This window comes from Apteryx mantelli, chromosome 3, assembly GCF_036417845.1.
Source record: "Apteryx mantelli isolate bAptMan1 chromosome 3, bAptMan1.hap1, whole genome shotgun sequence".
NCBI lineage: Eukaryota > Metazoa > Chordata > Aves > Apterygiformes > Apterygidae > Apteryx > Apteryx mantelli.
This window is the reverse complement of record NC_089980.1, coordinates 100,474,298-100,496,704: the sequence shown is the minus strand read 5'-3', so window position 1 is coordinate 100,496,704 and position 22,407 is coordinate 100,474,298. Positions and strand designations below refer to the sequence as shown.

Sequence of the window (22,407 nt, the reverse complement as noted above, 5' to 3'; positions counted from 1 at the left end):
TAATTTCCTTGTTTACTTAAGATCTGAACAGAAGTTCAAGTTAAACTTAATTGTTTGGGGAATAAAAAGGCAAAAATAAGAACTGGCTTTGGTCCATCTTTGTGTCAAATGCATAGATTCTCATTCAGCGGACACTAAAGCTTGCTTTCCGTTGTCAGTACTGCTTTGCTGGAGTCCAACCGTCATTTCTGCCAGTTGTTTAACACCTTCCCTACCGTCTACTTCTGACTTCATTCAGATCAGTTTTAGTCAGCACTTGTTTTTCTTACCAGAATTACTGGCTTTGTTTGGTTTATATGCATTCTTACTGTTTTGTCTATTTGACCTATGCTCCCAGCTGTCTCTCATACACTTACAGCTGTTTTTTAACAAATACTGTACTTCCTGCTTGTGGTTTAAGCACTTAAAACTCCTAACCAGGAAAAGGTCCTTATACAAAGCAGAACGGGCTTGTAATGCCACCACTTTCCTCAGGGAGCAGTGGTCAGGATGACAGGAGCCTCTCCCAGCTTTCTCCACCCAACTGCAGGTTGCTATGCATAACGCTACTTCTACCGCGGATTCGGTAAAGAAGTCAAGATCTGGTCTCTGGTCTTTAGCATGTCCATTTTAATTCTATTATAAGTCACACTTCTGACATTGTTTTTTTCATTGAACAGTGCACAGGAAAAAAGTTGTATGAATCCAAGAAACTTTGCCAAAAGAGATTAAAATATCTTTCAAGAAATAAAAGGGCTCATTTCTAACCCAAAACTTTTGTCCCTTGTAGTTTTCAGAAGCCTCTTAACAGTACAGGCATATGGCTGTCTCAAAAGTAGCATGCAAAAGTCTTCAAGGTAGATAAGCATCTAGCAATAAATATAGAGAAACACCCTATATATTAAAGTATACAAGTTCGATTGGGGATAATGCCAGTGCTATGCTTTTGAAGACTGAAAATCTTTTTGCCATTTCTTCACTTTAAATTGTCCATTTTAAAACCAGACTACCCTAAGTATTCAAAAAGCTTCTAGTCGGTTACATAAAACTATGATGGTAGAATATCCAAGTTATTGCAAAGTCAGAATAATTCCTCTGGGATTTTTACTTCCTCTTTTGACTAAATATGAACAGTTACAGGAATAGCGATTTTTAAAAAAATCAGTTATGTCTTGTTTTAGAAACGCAATAAACTACACTGGACTGCTGAGTAATCACAGCATTTTTGAACACAGAAGCTGCTGTAGATAAGCAGGGAATGTGGGTGATGCTGAAGGACGTACAGCAAATGTACAGAAAATAAGAGGTGGAGAAATTCCAATGTAAGCATACCCCTAGAGAAAAACATCCTCTGGAAACGTGCTAGGATGTGTAAGGAATGAGCTAATAAAAGCACTGTAATGTTTCTAAGTCACCAGTGTTCTCTCATCGGAAATACTACTTGCACCTCATTTTAAAGGATTTTGCAACTTTAGGAGCTAGCAATGGGAATTACTGGGAGCTTGGAGAAAGCTCTCTACATAGAGGCGGAGAGCGCAGGATTCCTCTGCCTCAGGGAAGTTCTCAATATAAAGGAACCTACTAAACACTTATCAATCAAGTGATATCAAGTGATATCAAGCAATAGGGTTTTTTCAAGAGAACAGAAATACTTTTGAAAAGAATACTTGATCTGGACTTGGATGCAGGCATCTTGCAGGCCAAAAATCATACATCAGTCTTCCCTGTGGACTAAACAAATCATCAACGCTAGAACTGAATTTGTACTTTTGAGTAAGACATTAGTATATCTTAAACCTAAAAATCTGCTTTTAGCATACCTTTTATAAAATTCCTTCCCTCTAATGACTCTAATTACTTAACTTTTAGTAACTCTTTGTTTCCTCCTAAAGCAGTCTGATACAAAAGGGTTCCTAAGAAGGGATGAGAAAGGAGGTTTGAGAGGTGGCAATTCCGAAACCACAAATCATACAGTCCCAAGGAACAATATCAAAAATTCACATAGGAAGTTAGACTGTCATGTTTGTTGAGAGTTTGATAGTCTTCTGTCCTTGAAAAGGTGTTAAACTAGGGAAAGTTATGGTGCTCTTATTGAAGCAAGTGACTCTTAAAAGGTTTTAGGGCTGACTGATGCTGACAGTTAGGGGGCTGTCTAAATCTGCCAGGTTGCCAGAGGCTGTTTCACAAGAAGAAAAATATCACTTGAAGAGGAGAAGATAGAGCCAATAAGTAGGCCTCTTCCTTATAGCATTACCTGATAATTTAGTGTTGCTAACAAGTCTTCAGCCAAGTGAAGATGTGAAGACTAAATAAAATCTCTGCCCTTAAAGTACATTTCATTAAGGAATGTACTACTTTGGGAAATCTGGAAGCTTATAATTAGAAAGCAGCTTATTATGGGCTGGCATAGAGTCAAAAGCTCTCTAAAAATTCAGGAAAAAAGGAAGATACCAAAGAGTAACATGGCTATACCTTAGTACAAGTGCTAATTATGAATATGAAAATATAATTTGACAAAACAATATCACTATTTTAAAAATGCATTGATATTTTTATAATTTATTTGTTGAAAAGGATACAGTCTACTTTTTTATGTGGTATTGGCCCTAGAGAGAAAAGATTAGTCAGAGTAAAGACGTTTTACTTGGGATCATGTACTTTCTGTCCAGTTTTCTGCACGTAGATCCACAAGATGACTGTTTTACCAAATCAGATGAGAAAAGTCTAATGAGCACTGCATTAATAAACATCACGCAAGCTGTCCTTTCTATGCAGTAAAAAGCATCAGTTAGAAAGTGCATTGTTTCAGAGTACTCTTTTAGTACGATGCTTAGTGGGGAAGATAATCATCATATGCCAAAACCCATAGCAGTGCAGTTCTCATTGGCTCAGAGCACATATTCCTTTTGAAAAGATAAATTTGAATCCTCCTTATTTGTGGAGGACAGAGAACTTTCCCTCAGCTCCTATCCTGTACATGAGATGGTGAAAAAGTGTAAAAATCAACAGCGCAAACCAAAGGAGGGCAGGGATCCCCTGAACATCAAAATATCCAGGATGGTATGAACAAGTAGACAAGGAAAAAGACAGGCAGGCAGGGCCAGTACTTTAGTTTTGGCACTATAGTAGTGGTAAAAACGTAAAGGCAGCATAACTTCCAGGGCCCAGCTGAGTTTTATGGGCTCTTGTGACAGTCTTCAATAAGCTCTAATGACAGCTCCTGCACCAAAACCACCAAGGATGGCTTTGTAGAAGAGCCCTGAGGCTTGCTAACAGTCTTCCTCGTAAGACTAGGCTCAGAGACGAAAGAAAATGACCAAACACTGGCTGCTGCCAAACATTTTGAGAGAGTCATGTTTGGAGTAAGGATGGCCTCATTTCCTCCTGCTCACAGCCCAGATGTACTCCCTCCAGAAAAAACAGAGTAATGCACTGTAAAGAGGTATGAGCTTAGGTCTGGAAGCCAGAAATTCCAGACTTCTGATGTGTTTTAGGACAAAGCTTATTTTACGACCATGAAAAAAAGACCCTAGAAGATTACCTGCACACAGAAAATCATCCATACAGCTACTGAGGGTACGAAGAAGCTAACACAAAGATAATGTTCCAACTCAGGCTAGACTAAATGCAAGAATAGCTCAAAGCATACCTTCCCTCCAGTATTGCTGTAAATAATACTTACAGGAAAGCACTTAAGTGCATACAAAAAAACTCCACATCGAGGACATTGTATTTCATAATGCCATATCAGGACTATATATTCTCTGCTTTGCATAGTTTAATCATTCCTGATTTTATGTTAAGGTGCAAGTTTAATAAAAAGAGAAAAATTCACGCTATGACCAAATGGTGAAACTAACTACTGCCAAAATGTCACCAAAAGCCATGAATTTAACACAGTTCAAGAGAGACTGGATAACTACATAAACAGAACCTAAAGAATATCTTAATGTTTTCAAAATCAAGATTTAACTTTTTTCATACATCTGTTTCTTGGACTTAGAAATTGGCTTAACATTTACATAGCACTGCAAGACCAAAATGAGGCCAGCTGACATCATCTATGCAAGACTCTCACACCTTCCTCTGCAGCATTACTGGCTGCTGACAGACTGAGCTAAATACACCTTGGGCACAATCCAGCATGGTATGTTTCTAGAAGACAGTCTAGGAGAACAGAGGAATTTAATATTCTCACAACTTGCCAATTCTCTTTTTCCAGCTTTTCAGAGCAGGGCAAAAATATTATGCTATGAGAACCTACTAGCCTTACTTTTGAGCTGAGGAAGCAACAGTATGCTACGTTTTAGCTTGATGAAGGTGCGACCACAAGGCGGACAAGAGAGGGTTGGATACCAGTGGAGAGAGACACTCAAGGTTCATAAGGGGTTAAACAGGGTAGATTTAATAAAGGACTTACACTACAGACTGCACAGGGAGTCCCGGGAACCGCGAGGAGGGTTCGCCGATGGGAAGCTGCTGGAGGTATGGGTCGGACGCACAGGCTGGACACAAGGACAGGGCTCCACTCGTTGTTTGTAAGGGCCCCTTAAATCTACCAGAACTATTTCCTTACCTCAGCTGTGCTAACCTTGAGCAGCTACTGCCCGGGAAGCAGCTAGACGTTGCTGACAAAATGAAATATGCATGCCTGGCCCTGACGGGAATTTGGTCAGTGTGTAGTTTCACATGCTGGAGCTGCTACCATGTACTCTGCCAGTCACTGACTCCTCACCAGGTCTTCTGCAGATGTTCCCACTACAGAAGGTAACAAAGCAGAGCAGAATCATGCCAAAGAGCAGAATTACAGGGTGTGATTAAATGTCATGGTACTTCAATTTAATGAAAAGGTTATACAAAAAACAAGATGAAAAGTTGCCTGGAGAGTGTCAACAGTTGTCATCTTCATAAAAGAGAAAAGTAAAAATTTGACATACCAAAAATCTATTTCAAAAGTGCTTTGTGGGGGGAGGCAGATAATATCATCACTGGCATCTGAAGTTAATAAGAAAAAACTGTGTAAAATTGGAAGAAATGCTACAGCAGTGTTAATTCTCTGTCATAACACCACAGAACAACTTGCCACCTGAGCCACATTAATACATACAATCTATACCACAGCCTGTTGAAGACTGGAACTCCAATGATATTTTCAAACAGGAATTCTGCTTTATTTTATGTCTTTATCGCAGTTTCAGTTTCAGAAACTGCCATAAAGATCCAGCCATTACAAAAGATCAGGAAAAAAACTCACAGATTTTTTATTTCACTTCCAAAAGAAAATCCTGCATTAAGTTTTCAGAGAAAATACTATTAACTATCCAATCAGGTAACAATCAGATTAATATTAGCTCTAAAAGAATCTGTTCTCCTTGGAAAATAACATCTAGATGTTCTGAAATACCTGCAGAGGACAGTCATACTGGTGAAGAAATTAGGTCAAATAAATCCAGACCTTTTGGTCTCAATCAGGAAAACACCACATATCTCTGCGTAAAACATTCATTCACAAAGAAATACCAGGAATTGAACTTTCTTGGCTTTTGTGATCCAGGAATGCTTGACAAGTTTTTGCCCTCCTAGAAGCCAAATCTGGTTTCTGAAGAGACTTGGATGTCAAAGTCATCCAGTGGAACTAAGAAAAGGAAAATTGCCGTCTACAGCGAAAGCCTCATAAAAAGCACACTAAAAATTATTAAATGCACTGCAGGAATCAACCTTTTGCTGACAGACTGCAACTTTTGCCTCCAAGTTCTAAATTCTTCTAAGTTCTGCCACAGAAACAAATATTTCTCTCTTCTCTAACTTAGTTTCCTTATAAAAAAGAGTTATACCATCTTGCAGCTGACAGCCTCAATATGTGTGGTAAACATTACTATATCGACAAAAAACAACTCACACTTGCAGTGCTTGTATTCAGCATAGTTCATCTGAACCATTAGTAAATGTAAATGCCCACCATTCCCTTCAAAATACAAGTAAAGAATCTGTTTTCAAATTGGTATGTGCTGAGTCAGACATGCATTTCCCTAAGGTGGCAACCTGGTACAAAATCAGCACTTACAAACTGGGTATTTTACATGCTAAGTTGACTTTAGACATTTTGCTATGGCATCTGAAAAGTTGGGGCTAAAGACCATCAATAATATTCTATGTGTTCTTCAAAAATATTAAAAGAGCTAAAGCAATTAAATGTTTAAAATACTTATAAAAAGCCAATTCAAAAATGTAATCTGGCTTAGACTCAGAGAAAATAGGAGACCTCTAGCTTTGCTATTTCAAGAGCCATTTGTGAGGAATGAAAATATGAAAAAAGACGAAAGAATTATTATTACAGATGGAAACTTCTGTGAGAACACTTTAGCGAACAAGCACTTTGAAGTTAGCGAAGATGTGGTTCTATATGTTAAAAAAAAATCTTTTAAAGCTAAGGCTGACATTTAAGATACTACATCCAGCTCTTCAAGATGAAGCCTCAATTTCAATTCAGAAACTTTTAAAAAGGTTCCTGGTCAGCTTGACAGCATGTGACTGCATCAGTAAGTTATTTCAGAGGCACTTTGAGATGCCTGTGTGGTGGCAATAGTTAGCAGGGCTTGCTTTTTGATATGCTGTTTGAAATGGCTTTTCCTTCAAGGAATGGGAGTATGTAAATAGTCACCTAACATTTCAACAACATCCAAAGCCTTCAGCATAGCAATACTTGGCAATTTTTCCTCCTTTCTCTGAATGCTGAGTTTACACAAGAACCTTAAACTCCCGGGTGTTCCATACACTATGTAAAAAGTTGATTTTGGATTCTTAGAGGAAATTTCCATCAAACTTTCCCATATTTATATTTTTTGGATGAATAAAGAAACTGAAAGAAGAGTTATATTTAAAAAATCCATTTATAGAAATAGATTGTTTCTTGGCAAGTCAGCAAAAGTTGTCATATGTACATACCTGCTTTTGTGCAACTAAATAATTTTTTACTTTAATAATTTTTTGTTTTGAAACTCTTCATCAAAAAGTTACCTAATAGAGATTCTGTGGTAATCTTCTTCACGACAGAGTGATCACTGCAATAAAACCATGACTCTATTACATTTCCAGCACAAGTCTTTGAAACTTTTGTCTCCACCTTTTGTAAATCACTGGATACGCATACACACAATCATAATAGAGTGTGGGGACTCCTTACATGGATTCAAATTCCTCCTCTAATCTATCCTTGGAGCAGCTTCTTTCCTACATCCTCCTCCTCAATTAGTTGTGAGGAAGACCAGAGAGACTGGTCTTCTAAATTATGTTTCTATAATTATGTGGTCTGTAGATACATATTGTACAGACCTGTTATCAGATCTGTATTATTTATTACTAGATTATAAAATCCTCATTTATTAAACTGATGGATTTTAAGATGAATATTCACAATGAGCATGATGCAGCTTGAGTTGACAGTGTTAATTTAACAAACTAATGTCAATTATCCAAATGAGCGTCAAACCAGTGAGTCAATTATTTTGCAGCTGGCTGACCTGAGAAATGTTGCTTAATCACACAGTTGGCTAAGCAGCCAAGAATGTTCATTCTATAATTGCAAAATATTGCTCCAGGACAAAAAACATTTAGTCTTAGACACAGCGTCCTTCTGTAATTATAAGTACATCATGTAGGCCTATATAGTCTTCTAAAAACATGTAAAGGATAGAAGATGACCTCATTTAATGATCCAATTAGACATCTATTTTTTTTTTACTTTAAATTAATTTTCATTAATTCCTTGCCTGAAGACATTACTTGTGAACCAAAGGCTTCAAACTCATTTCACAATTTACAGAAATCTAATTGAATATAAAAAAATACCTTCAGGATTTAATTTGGATAATAAAACACTTTCCTGCCACTTTCAGTGTTATAAATATGAAATATGATGTGCAGCAATTGGTAATTTGTAATTTATTTACCTATAGAGGCAAGTCTGTTTCTAAGGTATCTCTGACTGTGAAATATCAAACATTTTCTGAGCTGTTGGAAGGGACAGTAATAAAAAAAGCATCAAACTGAAAGATATTTTGAGAAAGAAAAGCATTCATTTGCCAGTAGAGATATTATTTAGATATACATCTGCATAAAACATACACAATTCTTACACATGAGCTTTTGCTTAGAAATAAGATTGCACATTTTTACTGAATTATAACAACTAAAGAGACTATGAGAATGTATACACTGGATTAAAATTAGCATCTTTTACTCCTTCTCTGTGCGAACCGAAATGTTTATTTTTCTTCTGTCTTTTCTTTATGCTTAAAAATAATGTGAAATGTATATGTACTATCTCACCGGATTTTTCTCTTTTGAGTGAAATGAAAGAAAAAGTACGCAAAAAAGAGCTGCAAGAAAAGACCCTGCTAGATTTAAGTCATCACTTTGAAGTGCTTTAAGCATGTCATACACTAACTTCATTCACTTTTCTCTTACTCAAAGGCTTTCCTGAAAGCATGCAGTCTGCATGTAATGTGGCAAAGGAGGCCAACAGCATCCTTGACTGCGTTAGAAAGAGTGCAGCCAGCAGGTCCAGGGAAGTAATCCTTCCCCTCTGTTCAACACTTGTAAGACCATGTCTGGAGTACCACTGCCAGCTTTGGGCTCTCCCCAGAGAGAAGGATGTGGCCCTACGGGAGCAAGCCCCACAGAGGGCCACCACGCTGCTCAGGGCTGGTGAGGAGAGGCTGAGGGAGCTGCCTTTGCTCACCTGGAGAAGGCTCGGGGGACCTGACTGCTGGCTACAAGTACCTGATCAGAGGATACGGAGGAGATGGAACGAGACTCTTCTGGGAGGTGCACAGTGATAGGATGAGAGGTAATGGATACAGGTTAGGACATGGGAAATTCCAATCAGACATTAAGAAGTCTTTTTTCCCCCTCCCCCTCATGAGGGTGGTTAAATACTGGAATAGGTTGCCCAGAGAGCTTGTGAACTCTCCATCCTTGAAGGTGTTCAAGACTCAACTGGACACAGCCATGAGCAACCTGCTCTGATTAGACCTTTTGAGCAGAGAGTTGGACTAGATGATGTCTGGAGGTCCCTTCCAACCTAAATTATAATTCTACTTCTACCCCCTTAAAATAGCTTCTCATGCTATATATGGCCACTTGGTCTGTAAAAGACCCTGCCATACAGATATTCCAGAATAGGGAGGACATCTTTTTGTATTATTTTTATAACTTTGCATAAATATTCCAAAAAAAAAAACAAACTCATCATTCCTTAGGCAAAAGAGTTGAATATACCTGTTCTAGTTCTCAAACTGAGACTTTGTTTCTGCAAAGTAGCACTAGCTCAGCCCACAAAGGGTGCTGTTCATGAGGGACACCAGTATATAATGCCTAACACTAAATTAGTCAGATTCTTGAATATAATTTTAAACCATCTGAAGTTGATGACTTTGCATAGTTGCTTTTGGAATAATTTATAAAAGGTTTTTATAAGAGAACCCAGATCTTTGTTGCTCACAGAACACACTGGAAGTTCACAAAGTATAGGTATTTTTTAAGTAGTAATGAATCTATCAAAGGTAATACTCTTTAGAGTCTTTTTTTTTTTTGAGACATCTAATGAATACTGCAGTCACCTAAGTGGTTAGGGAAGATAAGAGACAGCAGGTAGTGAGACAACTTGCAAGTAATAGTAGAGAATTTTCAGGAGAGTAATAAACATCCAACTTGGCAGATGATTTTTTGGTTTAAGAAAAAAACATGTTTATGAGATCCTTATTGGGCAGAAGAAGATTGTAGATGATTTTCATACATCTTTACTTACATAGGTCATTAAAATATTTATTTGAAAACAGCAAGAAAATCCAGCAGGACTAGAACTAAAATAGATTTTTATAAATATCTCACATATATCCCAAGTCAGTCATGTACGTAAAGCACACATGTAGCCAGGGAAGCAACAGACACCTGAATATAGCCAAAGCTGATTTCAGTAAATCTGAGAATACAGTAACTGAATATCAAAGATACATCAGTTAAAACATTATTTAATATTGTTTAAAACATCATTCATTCATTAGTAACTCCACTGCAATGAAAAAAATACTGTGTCAAATACCAAATAATGGAATGTCTTGTAAAGTTATGTATTTTTAAGTTAAAAGGTAAGTGAGACAATTTGCCTTTAATTTACTTATTTTCACTATGGAAATGAACACTTTTTTGGAGGAAAAAATGAGACTGCATTCTAATATTGGTAAATATAGTCACACTTTTAACAACATACAAGTGTCAGGACTCTCATAGAACACTTGTATCCTTCTCTTTCCTTGTATCACCACTATCAGTGTTTAGAGTAACTATACCATCAGAATGGAAGTTCATTATCCATGTGCCAGCCTAATAAGTTTTTTTAAGTAGAACAGAAGAAAATCCACCGGAACATAGAACCTTAGTAAAATCTTACATATAATATTGTATGTAATATAAACTGTTAGGTTTATATTGCAGTCATTTGCTGAGCTTGCTGTTCCAAAGACTACACAATACATGTATTATTCCTACTGTGCATGGCCTTTGAAAATGACTTTGAAAGTTTTTTTATGTCACACTTGAAATTAAAGGGAAAATAAGAAATAAACTTGTTGTGACATACATAAGCTATGCAGACAAATCCACAGAGCATTACGATCTTAGTCAATTCTCATTGCAAGACAGGCTAGAGAGCAGCCTAGTCGCATAGCGGAGAACTCAAAGTGCTTTTATCCTAGTATATTTTTGTTAACTATATGTCTTTAGTATAACTTGTTTCAACTAAACTAGATAGAACCATAAATTTATTAGTGATAGAGTGATCTGAAGTAGGATTTTAGTATTAATATCAAAAGGAGTAAGATATAGGCGATCTTTCTAAGTACTCTGCAGTCAAAAATTCTACCAAAAGGAAAAAAAAAAAACAACAAAAAAGTTGAAATACATTCCTGTCCTGTTCCCCCCAAAATCAGTTCTTTTTCTGTGCCTTAAATGTGCTTATTATCAGACTGAAGAATGGAGTTCCAGAGTTTGGATATCTCTGAAGGGGCTGGTGGGCTGTTTCCATTGATGCTGTAATCTGTGTCGCACCAGTTTGCAGACTGATACTCAGCTGAATTGTTGCCTAACTTTTTTTTTTTTCCTGCATAAACTGTCAAAAGGTTTGTGTAGAAATTGAAAAATACAATATTTGTCTCCATGATCCAACATGGACAGAGGTGCTTCTCATGCAATAACCTATATAGCAATGGATACTAAAGCAAAGGGCAATGAGATCAGCTTAACTGCAGAAAGAAATCAAAGACTTAATTTACAGACACATCTAGCACTGCCTTGGAGACCCATAAAATCACCATGGTGATAATACTGATGGGAAAAAAGAAATCACTTCTCTTGCTAGGGGAGGCATCTAAAAGCCACTGATTATTAAACAGATTTAAGTATGCACTCTTGAGGTCTTTTTGAACTTTTTTATGCATATAGGAGTGGGAATTCTTGTTTTCTGTACCAGGCCAGAAGGTCTTGACTCATCCTGGTCACAAGGCCAAAATGATTTTTACATTAACAACAACAAATCCTTGAAGCCATAAGTCTTCTCCCCCAGATGCTTCCTGCTGAAGAAACTGTGAGCAGTCATTTGTTCCTTTCAACCTTGCAGGCTTCTTATTTTTGATCCATGCCTTGAATGTAAAAAAACTATTCCTGTTAACAGAGCTATGTGCATACAGCTCATTTATCTCTTCCTTTGCCAGAAAACAGTACAGAATACTCCCAAGTATTGTTCTACTCTGCTTTTGGAGTGAAAACGCAGCATCCTTCACCATCTCCAAACCTCAAAAACTGTTTCTGACTGAAGCAAAAATATTCTCTTCACTATACAGACTGCCAATCCCCATCCCCAAAGTCTGAGTGCTTTCACTGGTATACACAAGATTCTCAAATAGCAACCACTATAAATCTCAGACTCTGTGGGTTGATGTTGAAGAAGCAGCAGACAGAAGTTACATGTACTCCTCTTTCATACCACTTCCTCATCGCTCTATAAATACAAATACTGTATATAGAATAAAAACACTTCAGTAACCTATGAAATAACAGATTATTAAGCAGTGAGACAAGTGCTCCTATGATTGCTTATTTTTAAGATGTCTGTACATACATATATAATGTATATGTAACATCCTTAGCTTAATGTTGCAATTGTTATGTGATTTTGCTATACAATAGCCACAGAATATTATGTTCATGTATGTGCTATATGTGTGTGTGCGTGTGCATGTGTATATATATACACATATATATAATACCTCTAAAATAAAAATGTATACAGGTAAAAGTCAATACTCTTCAGGTTGTTAAGACAAATTTACATTAAGGATCCATCCTTCTGTGGTCCTGCAACATGCAGCTAGGATTCCAAGAACATCAAATTCAGTTAATGAGATTATAAATTTATCCATGTCTTAGTATAACTAAAACAACCATTTACCTTCTTAATGCAACACAAATTACTGGTTAATGTAGGCTGAAAGTGTAGTTTCAATTATCTCAATTATTACAGTTTTGGCTTACATTCAACTATGTTAGAAAACCCCCTGCAGAAATCTGCCAAGAGGAAAAAAAGATACAATTACTTTTATTTACATACCTTGGCCTCCGAAATGCTAAACCATATTGTTGGCAAGCCAGTCCCACAGTGGGAGTATATACAATAGGCATGAACCTTTCAATGTCAGAAGTCAGCACTTTATAGAAAAGCTTTTCATTTCGATCCTGAAGACTCATTAGTAGAATATATCTGTAAAGAATTAAATATAATTAGACAGGCATCAAGTGAACATATAAAGTCAATTTGAAAATAAAAAGATGTTTAGATAATTAATTAAAGCTATGTTTGTTCAAGAACAGCCTCTTTCTTGTCTAGAGTATTTAAATTCCTCCACATCTTAAGAGCACAAATGTTTCAGACATAAAGGATAACAAACTGGCTGAGACAGACAGAAGTTGAAACCATCACAAAGCTGACATGCTCTACACACTCAGGCAGCTGATCTCTCTCAGGTATAAAACGCTATGCTGCAATGGAATGATATTTGGTCTGTCAGAACCTAAGCCATACATATCAATTGTTCCATTTGAAATGGCATAGTTATTAAATTAAAATTAAACAAATGTACTCTCTTGCCCAAAAAATCCAAACTAGAAATGTTAGCTTTTTCTACTCTTGCCTCAATAGAAATTTCTCCCAAACCCAGACGAACACTACTTTAGGACTAAGATTACAAATACAAGACACACACATATGCCTTTTGACTCTGAAGTCTGTGCTTTTAATGGAATCTGCAATACTTTATCTCTTAACAGAAAACAATACTGGATAGCATTTGAAGAAGTTTTATGTTTATTTTTAAAAATAAAAACAATGCAAAAAAAATCAGAAAAATGAGAGTGGAGAAAGTTCTTGCTTAGTTTGATCTACTTTTGCATATCATCACTCCAATGTTGAATAAATGCTCCACTGCTCCAAAATCCCAACCAGGATGCCAAAGAGTAATTTCAATGCTGAAGGTGACATCCTCAAACAATACAAGTCTACAAATCTAATGACTTCAAGCTATACCAGTTTATACCAGCTAGAAATCCGGTCACCGTCGTCTCTTGAGCATTTAATATTTTGGAATTTGATAAACCTAAATCTCACCTAGTAAGGTCAGTATTACAATTTTCAATGGATTGCCTATTACATACATTCAAAAAGTTTTCAATGTTCACCATTTTATTACACAAGCATTCAGGAAATTTACAGGACACATTCATCCCCCAAACCAGGAGGTTTGTGTTTTTAAATATTATTCATGTGAATTTTCCTTCAGCACACTGATGCATCCCATGCAATGATACTAGTAGATCTTTCCCCTCACACACAAAGTGAAAGTGAGAAAGATTCACATGAGAAAGACTATATACATCCATATATAAGCTATATATCTTTTTGATACTTTTGAAATAACTAATCGTTTGCACAATTTCCCCCACCTTATATCCTTTGAAAGAAGATGAAAGTAATGGAAATCAGAAAGTTACTTTAACACCACATTAAGGTTTCACTGTTAGAACTGAAGGCCAAGATGTTTTTAAATTATTGTTAAACTAGCCCTCAGGTAAAATGCTAATTAATATTTTAAAATCCTAATTAATATTTTATCAAGACAAAAATATAGCAAGGTAACTATCAAACAAAGAAAAGTTTAGCAAATCTGAATCAGTTTCGTGAAAGCTTAGCTTTGTATATCCTAACGATTTGCCTATTCTTTGCTAACCAGCTATACAAACATTTAACAAGCACTGCAAGAAAGGCTAGCACAGCCAGTTTGGCCACTGGTGACTGAAGCGGGGAATCCGAAGGGAGAGGCAGAAGACTGTCCCTCCCCTTGTGTTACCAGGGGTAACTTAGACCCTAAACAGAGAAAGATTTTGAAACCAGGGCTGAGCAAGCACTCTAAATAGCATCCTCATGAGACATCCTGAATCACCTCCCATCACGTACATAACACTTGTATGTTCTCCAAGGTTAAACTATATCCTATACTTTTAGCTCTCAATTACAAATATATTTTTTAAATTCTTCTTTCATGTTATTATATTTCCCTACTACTCTTTAACTTCCTCAGTATTTTATCACAATATAGCATGTCTTTCAATGTTCTTTTGTTCTTGGAGTGTTTTCCTTATTGAAACCTTTTGACTGAGAAAATTATCCCAACATTTACCTTGAAGTACAAGCTAATTCCCATATAATTGTGAATACATTTGAAGACATACATTTTTTTTCCAGAGGATCCTGAAAATGACTGTTAGAGAATATCACACCTATTTTGGTCTGCTCTGTCTTAGAGACTGCAGGCATTTATGCAAGCCAGATGACTATGTTTCCAGTTTTTTTAATTTTAGCACTTTTAATTTAAAATGAGATGCTGCTATTAAAAACTTTAAAATACTTTTTCATCACCCTGTCTTACTACTCAGACCAATCCTGGTTTTTAAATGCTGTAAAGCAATCTTTTACAGCAGGAATTAAAAGTTTAACAAAAAGCTTCTTCAAGGCTCCAACTCCAAAAACTACTTGCTAAAACTCTCTGTTTTGTTTTTACTATCTTGTAGCACAAAGTTAGGCTTTTATTTTCTTACTTATATTTACAATGCCACTTCTATACTCAAGATATGCTAAACCAATTGCAAAGATAATAACAGCATAAAGCTGTAATCATGTTTTCAAATACTATGCACTTGACCATATCCAAATCAGCATAAGAAATGTTATTAAAAGGTGAAAAACATTTCTTGAGAAATTTAATTTTGATCAGAAGGTTAATTTTCAGTGACAGATATAAAATATCTTTTCTGGGGGGCATATTATCTGATTTAAAACTTGGCTAGGAGAATCAGCTTTCTCAAAAATTTTCTTAAGAGGAAAACCAAAAAAGCTTCTTCCTCAACACCGAGCTGGTTATAATGCACTAGACAACAACTGTGCATCCTTTAGCAACATCCAAGCGATCTACAGAACTAAAATCATGAAGTAGTTTTCAGCATTGTGTTTTAAAAAAGACGTATTTCAAATGTAGTAGTTCACAGAATCTTTTACTGAAGCCCTCATTTAATTGAAAACATAGTGAAAACAAGCAATAAAACACTGAGAACAATCACTTGTGCTAAAAAAAGGGAGAAAATTATTCTCTGTCCTCAGACAAGGAGTCTTGAAAGAAGATTTCAAGGAAAAGTTTCAGAAGAGGAAAACCAAGAACTGGCAAGTGAGACAGTGGGGATTGCCAAGCATTCAAATTGCAGTATGTCACTTTTCTGCCTTGTGTTTAGTTCACCTAAGAATGTTTAATGCTAGTCTGCTATTATAAAGGGAACTGATTACAGTAGCAATAAAAGCATATAAACTAAATATCATCTAAAACCCCAAAGAAAATTGATATGGCTACAAGAAATTTACTGATAATTTCTTGGGGTTACTGGTCGCTACTACCACTGACATACATTTCACAAGGCAAAACAGAAAGATTAAAACAAAAACAAAAGTTGTCACAAGAGCAAATAAAGGAAACTGAGAAGACACACTATTATTTTTGACTTGTGTAAGACATTTACCTCCATTAGTTTGAATCAGCAGCGTCTATATAGAAATATGCTACTTAACACAGAGAATTTTTAAAAAGAACAACACAACATTCTCAGGAAAAGTGATCTGATGGCACCTCTCTTAATGTTTACATATCCAATAAAACATTTTTACCAACATGACTCTTTGGAGGAAGAAAAACCCAAATAAGAGGTATGTCTCTGTCAGGCACAAATATTTCAGTGTCAATACAGAGGAAAAACAAAGACAAGTAGGAACATAAGGGGAAAACAAGATCCAATTACTTGCAAAATTCACTGCAGACTTTCCAAATTAAGTTAGAAGAGTAGAATTATTTTCTGTTATTGGCTTCCTTCTTTTTGCCAAGCATATCAGGCAATATATTTGCTGCTGTATCACATTTGTTTTGTATATGAACTCTTGGCATTTTAGAGCACAGCAATTCCATGCTGCAAGGCAGCAAAGGAGTTTCAGCCCTGCCAAAACACATAATGCCGTGGTACTATCAGCTTTGTTTTATCAATTTGCACACACCCTCTTTCCAGTCAAAACCAGGGCAACAATCCTGTCGGTGTAAAACGCTGTCTTACACAGCATTATGTTTCATCAGAAACAATTCTTCTAAGGCAATTCAATAGCTTCCACCTCTGCAATATCCAAATGCCTGTACTGAATCTTTTGCAAAATACTTGGACATAAAATTACAGAGGAAAACAACTCATGGAAATGGCACCATACTCAGGTTTCCATTTGGTTTTGTCCTCTTCCATCCACACCTGCCAAACACATAAACACACACCCAATATCAAATCATAGCACCAAGAAGAAAATAACAGCTTTCCCTTATTTCTTTCCAATCACTGCTCCTATGGGAGGGAAGGCTATGCCAGAGGCATACTGGAAGAAATATTTTATTTCTAGAATTAGTGTATTTACATACATCAGAAGGCAATAACAGTATGCTCTTACATAAAATTGTCCTTGCGCAGATTCCTGATTAAAATAGTGAATGTCTTCTGACCTTCTCCATCAGTGAGAGGACTCAAGGAGTAACTGAGGCAGGATCAGAGTCACTATTCCCTTTAAAATGTTTTGATAAGAGTATAGAAGGCCAGAGTTTGCATACTGCCTTGGAGGACAATATTTTTTAATTCAAAAAATAATTCTGAGCTCACACACATGTAATGCACGTATTCTTAGAGCAGGATCTCTACTGACATACTCCAATAAAATTTTCAGACACTTATAAACACAGTTGTAAATCACATTTTGCATGCACAAATATTTGCACACTCAATTCACAAAAGCATTTTTATCTCTGAAAATTGGCTCAAGATGTCACAGTTGCTAATCTTTGAAGGAAGTATCTTCTGCAGGCAAATGCTACCAAGTTCTTGAATCAGTGGTCTTAAATGTACACCTACATATGTAACAAACATATTTATTTTGATAAAAGCTGGGGAAAACAGCACAGCAATATAATGCCCCACTAATATAAGAGGAAAATAGTTTTTTTGTTAAACAAAGCATAGCATGATGACATGAACAGTCACCTTATGCCTGCTGGGCGTTCACACAGAATACAAATATGATTTCTCAATAGAACAACTTAATTTTTGTTGGACTTGTAGATTTATATAATTTTATGCGCTTAAGGATCAACTTGTTTAAATTTACACAAATTTACATTGATCCAAGATTACCTTTGCATGCTTAATTATCAACTGCTATGGATGCGTGTTATAAAATCATAGAATAGCTGAAGTTGGAAGGCACCTCTGGAGATCATTCAGTCTAATACCCTGCTCAAAGCAGTTAACTAGAGCGCACTGCCCAGCACCGTGTCCAGTCGGGTTTTGAATTTCTCCAGGGATGGAGACTACACAATCTCTTTGGGCAACCTGTTCCAGAGCTCACTCACCATTACAGTAAAGAGGTGTTTTCTTATGTTTAAATGGAATTTCCTGCTTTTCAGTTTATGCCCACTGCCTCTTGTCCTGTCGCTTGGGCACCACTGAGAAGAGTCTGGCCCCATCTTCTTTAACATTTTATGTTAAACATCTTCTTTAACATAATTCATACATATTGACCAGATTCCCCCTCAATCTTCCAAACAGTCCCAGCCCTCTCAGCCTCTCATCATGAGAGAGATGCTCCAGTCCCTTAATTATCTTCATGGCCATTTGCTGGACTTGCTCCAGCAGGTCCATATCTCTCTTGTACTGGGGAACCCAGACCTAGACCCAGCATCCAGGTGCAGCCTCACCAGTGCTGAGGAGAGGGGAAGGATTACCTCCGTCCATCTGCTGGCAATGCTGTCCCTCATGCAGCCCAGTATGCTGGTGCCTTTGCCACGAAGGTGTATTGCTGGCCCATGCTCAACTTGTTGTCCACCAGGACCCCCAGGGCCTTTTCTGCAAAGCTGCTCTCCAGCTGGTCAGCACCTAGCATGTGCTGGCATATGGGGTTATTCCTCCCCAGGGGCCGGACTTAGCAGAACTTCAGGAGGTTCCTCTCCAGCAATTTCTCCAGCCTGTCGAGGTCCCTCTGATTGGCAGCACAGACCTCTGGTGTATCAGCCACTCCTCCCAGTTTTATATCATCTGTGAACTTCCTGAAGATGTACTGTGTGCCATCATTCAAGTCATTAATGAAGATACTAAACAGTATTGGCCACAGTATTGATCCTTTGGTACACCACTAGTTACTGGCCTCCAGCTGAACTGCATGTTGCTGATCACCAACGCTTTGAGCCCAGCAGTTCTGCTAGTATTCAATCCACCTCACTGTCACTGTTTACGTACAAAAATGTTTAACATAAATATCCATTTTAGAGCCATCTTTCAGTAAGAAGTGTTGAGATGACATCCAAATGTTAAACTTATTGTTATTTCAGGATTGCCCACTTGTGAAAATTTATTGTGAAAATTTTGGTCTATAAAGTCAGAGCCCTCTCAGTGATACAAATTCCTGCTTTCATAGAGTCCCAAAGCACATACTTCTAGCACCATTCCTTAACTTTTTACCCAAACCTGCTGCCTTGATCTCAACAACAGCTGAATTCCAACTTATTCCACAGCCTCCTTAACTCAAAAGCACTTTGCACCTTCACTACCCAGGGAAAGGATGGGTCACCCTTCTCCCTGTGCCTACCATTATCACCTACTTCCAACCCCTCCCATCCCATAGAATTACACTGTCTGTAATCATTTTTCCTCCTTTCTCATCCTACTTTTCATCCCAGTTACCACTAGCTGCTAAGTAGCCCACATGTCACACCAGCAGCAATATGCCTCTATCCCTTCTAAATCCAGACCCAAAACTGGCACTCTTCTACACTAATTCTTGAACACCACTGTGTATATTGGTGCAGGAGGCAGTGAAAACCTAAACTAAGCCAGGTCCAGGTCCAGGCATAGCCATTTGATAATCTGCACATGATTTTGACCCAGACTAACTACCATTCACCTAGGCCATGCCTGGGCACAGTTCACGATCACAGGCCAAAGAATGACTCCAATTTGACTGGCAATTTATGTGACCACCCAGTTGTGGGAGAGAAAGGGGGAAGAGAAGAGGTGGGACACAGGGCTAAGAGAGCCATATGTAGACAAGCCATGATGAGCCAAGCCACGTGACACCCGCTGGCTTCAAAGCCAGATAACAGCTCCCAAGCCCAACTGTCTACCAGCACAAATGTAGCCACACTGCTTCTTCAGTCTGTAAAGGGAATACGGGAAAAGAATCGGATATAAATACCTGGACCAAAAATCACGTTTGAGAAAATACTACTGCCACATGCCGCAAAGTAAAACTAGATAATAAATACAGCTTTTCAATTTCAGGGGGGGATATTAACTAGTAAATTCTTTTTAAAGATATTTTGACTAGTGATCAGATTAGCGAGAAAAAACTAACTTTTAAGACGGTTGTAAGTTATTTCTGTGAACTAAAGACTGACTAGTTTTCTCAGCTGAAATATTTTATTAAAACCCTATGAACAACAACAAATTCATACTTCAAACCTACACAGTACAATATACCCTTTATACTAAAAACAGAGCTTATTTGGAAGCTACAACCTAATCCTCCATCCACATGGGATGCAATCTTGTAAGGTTTGTTCTTCTCTTTTAAGAATGGCTGATGACAGGAGTAGGAAAAAAATCTTTCTTACCTAACTAATTCTTTGGAAAATAGAAGCTGCAAAACAAGACTCATAGGTGAGAAATAATGAAATTGAATTTTTGTTTAATTCATTATATACAGACACTAAACTTAAGAGAGTAAGAGACAGATACAGAAAAACATTTTTTTCTGAGGCAAATGGCTTCTGAAACACCTTTTTATTTATATTTATTTGTAAATATTTCTTTTGTATTTGTGTATTATTTACATATATTGCATGTGGATTAAGTGTACTTTTTAAAAAATGTTTCTTCCCTCCCTCACCCCCAAGATGTATAGATCTTTCTTTTCTATCTATTAACATAATAAAGCAAGTTTTCTGCAAAGTATTCAGCCAATACTGAGAGTCAGTTTTTTTAATTAATGACTCCCACTTCAGTCAAAAGTTCAGTATAGCTCATTTTCCTATGGTTTAAATGGCATAGTATTCATTTAAAACTGATAGGATTTTTTTTTCCTATCCTGCAGAAATTTTCCATTTTGGCAAAGTGTTATTTAAATATCCAAAAATTTCTGGCTGAAAAGCAAAGAATTAAGATTTGGCAATACTGTTACTCTCCTCTTAAATTCCACATACTTATATCTGTAACTTTCAATCTTTCTTGCTTTGAGAAGCACAAGTGCTTTTCTCCTGTGACCCAAGCTAGGTGCAACAGTTCTTTGCTAGTTAAGATGCAAAAGAAAGAAACAGGACAACAGTACAAAAGGCTTTTTTTTTCTTTTTGCTTTGAACTTACAGGTGAATAGAAAATACAGCAATTCAAGTAGAAACAAACAATTTAAACAGTCTTAAAGTCTTAAATGTGTTGTCCTGTGAAACAATGATCTGTCGTCATGAATGGACTACTTCAAGACAAAGAGGGGATGGGGACAGGAGGAGAGAGAAAGTTTTTTACTTGGATAAAGTAAGTTGTCAAAGCAGGTGTCTTGCTGAAAGTTTATGCCTTGCAATATGCGGGAAGTCAGACTAAAACAATCTAGCCTTAAAAGTTACTCCTCTGTGATAACTGATATTGCTATCTAAAAGGAGGATTGTTCATCTAGAAAAGACACTACAATAAATGAGCTCTTGCTTACACTGAAGGCTATATTCACAATATTCTGCCTCTATAAAAAACAAACATTACAGAAACTTAAATAAAAAAAAAATCTTGGCATCATCAGATAGATATCTAAAAGCCATTTATAATACAGGAAGATATAAGTAACAAGACAGCACACAACAGAGGAAAAACAAGACAACAGGAACAAACCTTAAAGGAACACTTTTTCGTTCTGCGGCTTATCTAACACTTAGAAATAGAACCATGCTACAGGATAGCAAAATACATATGAGTATCTTTAAAAATTAAAAGCCCCATTAAACTTTTTTCCTTAAAAAAAGTATTATGTTTATAATATTTTACTTTATACATTTCTTATAATTTATATATATCTATACATGTAAGACATTATTGACCTGTTAGTTTCACATCAGTTCATTTGCTTCCATTGAGCCTTCTACCATTTAGTTACTGAAAAACACATTCATGTGGACAACGCTGGAATATTACAATTTAAGAGTTGAATTTTGGAAGAAAGCACTCTAGAAAAAACAAGAACTGAGATTTATATTATATATTTAGCTTAACATTTCCCAATCTTTAACTACCACAGCTTAATAAAAAATGAAAATCTCATTTGAACTACCACCGGGGGGGGGAAGAAGTGACTCATGATTTGATAAGTAGGATAAATTTTCATAGCCATACTTTACCTGTCTAGGTCAGATGTCAGCCTTTCAAAATTCTGAAGAATACTGAAAACCTGGACATCTTGACTGAGAATGCAAGGTGGCAATAATCCATGGATATTCAATTGTTGCCTCTCCTCCAAGGTAAAAGCCATGCCCTGCAAAAAAAGTAATGGTATTACTTTTAAGAACATTCTGCAGCAAAATAAAGCACAGGTAAAGCTGGTATTAAAAAATTATTTAATATTAAACAAAATTAACAATTACACAATGACTCTGGGAAAAGTTTTTATTAAGTACAAGAACTGTCCTGTACTCCAGTAACTCTATCCCAGCACAGAAT

At 36.6% G+C, this 22,407-nt stretch overlaps 1 protein-coding gene across 3 annotated transcripts in view; it reads right to left on the bottom strand.

The window, feature by feature from the left end:
- Nucleotides 1-22,407, bottom strand: part of ME1 (malic enzyme 1) — a 236,160-nt gene that overhangs the window by 132,627 nt on the left and 81,126 nt on the right. For all 3 annotated transcript variants that reach the window (XM_013948848.1, XM_013948847.1, XM_067294050.1), the window contains exons 2-3: nucleotides 22,089-22,222; nucleotides 12,644-12,793 (exon numbers count right to left, since the gene is read on the bottom strand). In XM_013948848.1, coding sequence (XP_013804302.1) covers nucleotides 12,644-12,793; nucleotides 22,089-22,219 — 281 coding nt within the window. In that variant the 5' untranslated portion in view covers nucleotides 22,220-22,222. The remainder of the gene's footprint in view (nucleotides 1-12,643; nucleotides 12,794-22,088; nucleotides 22,223-22,407) is intronic.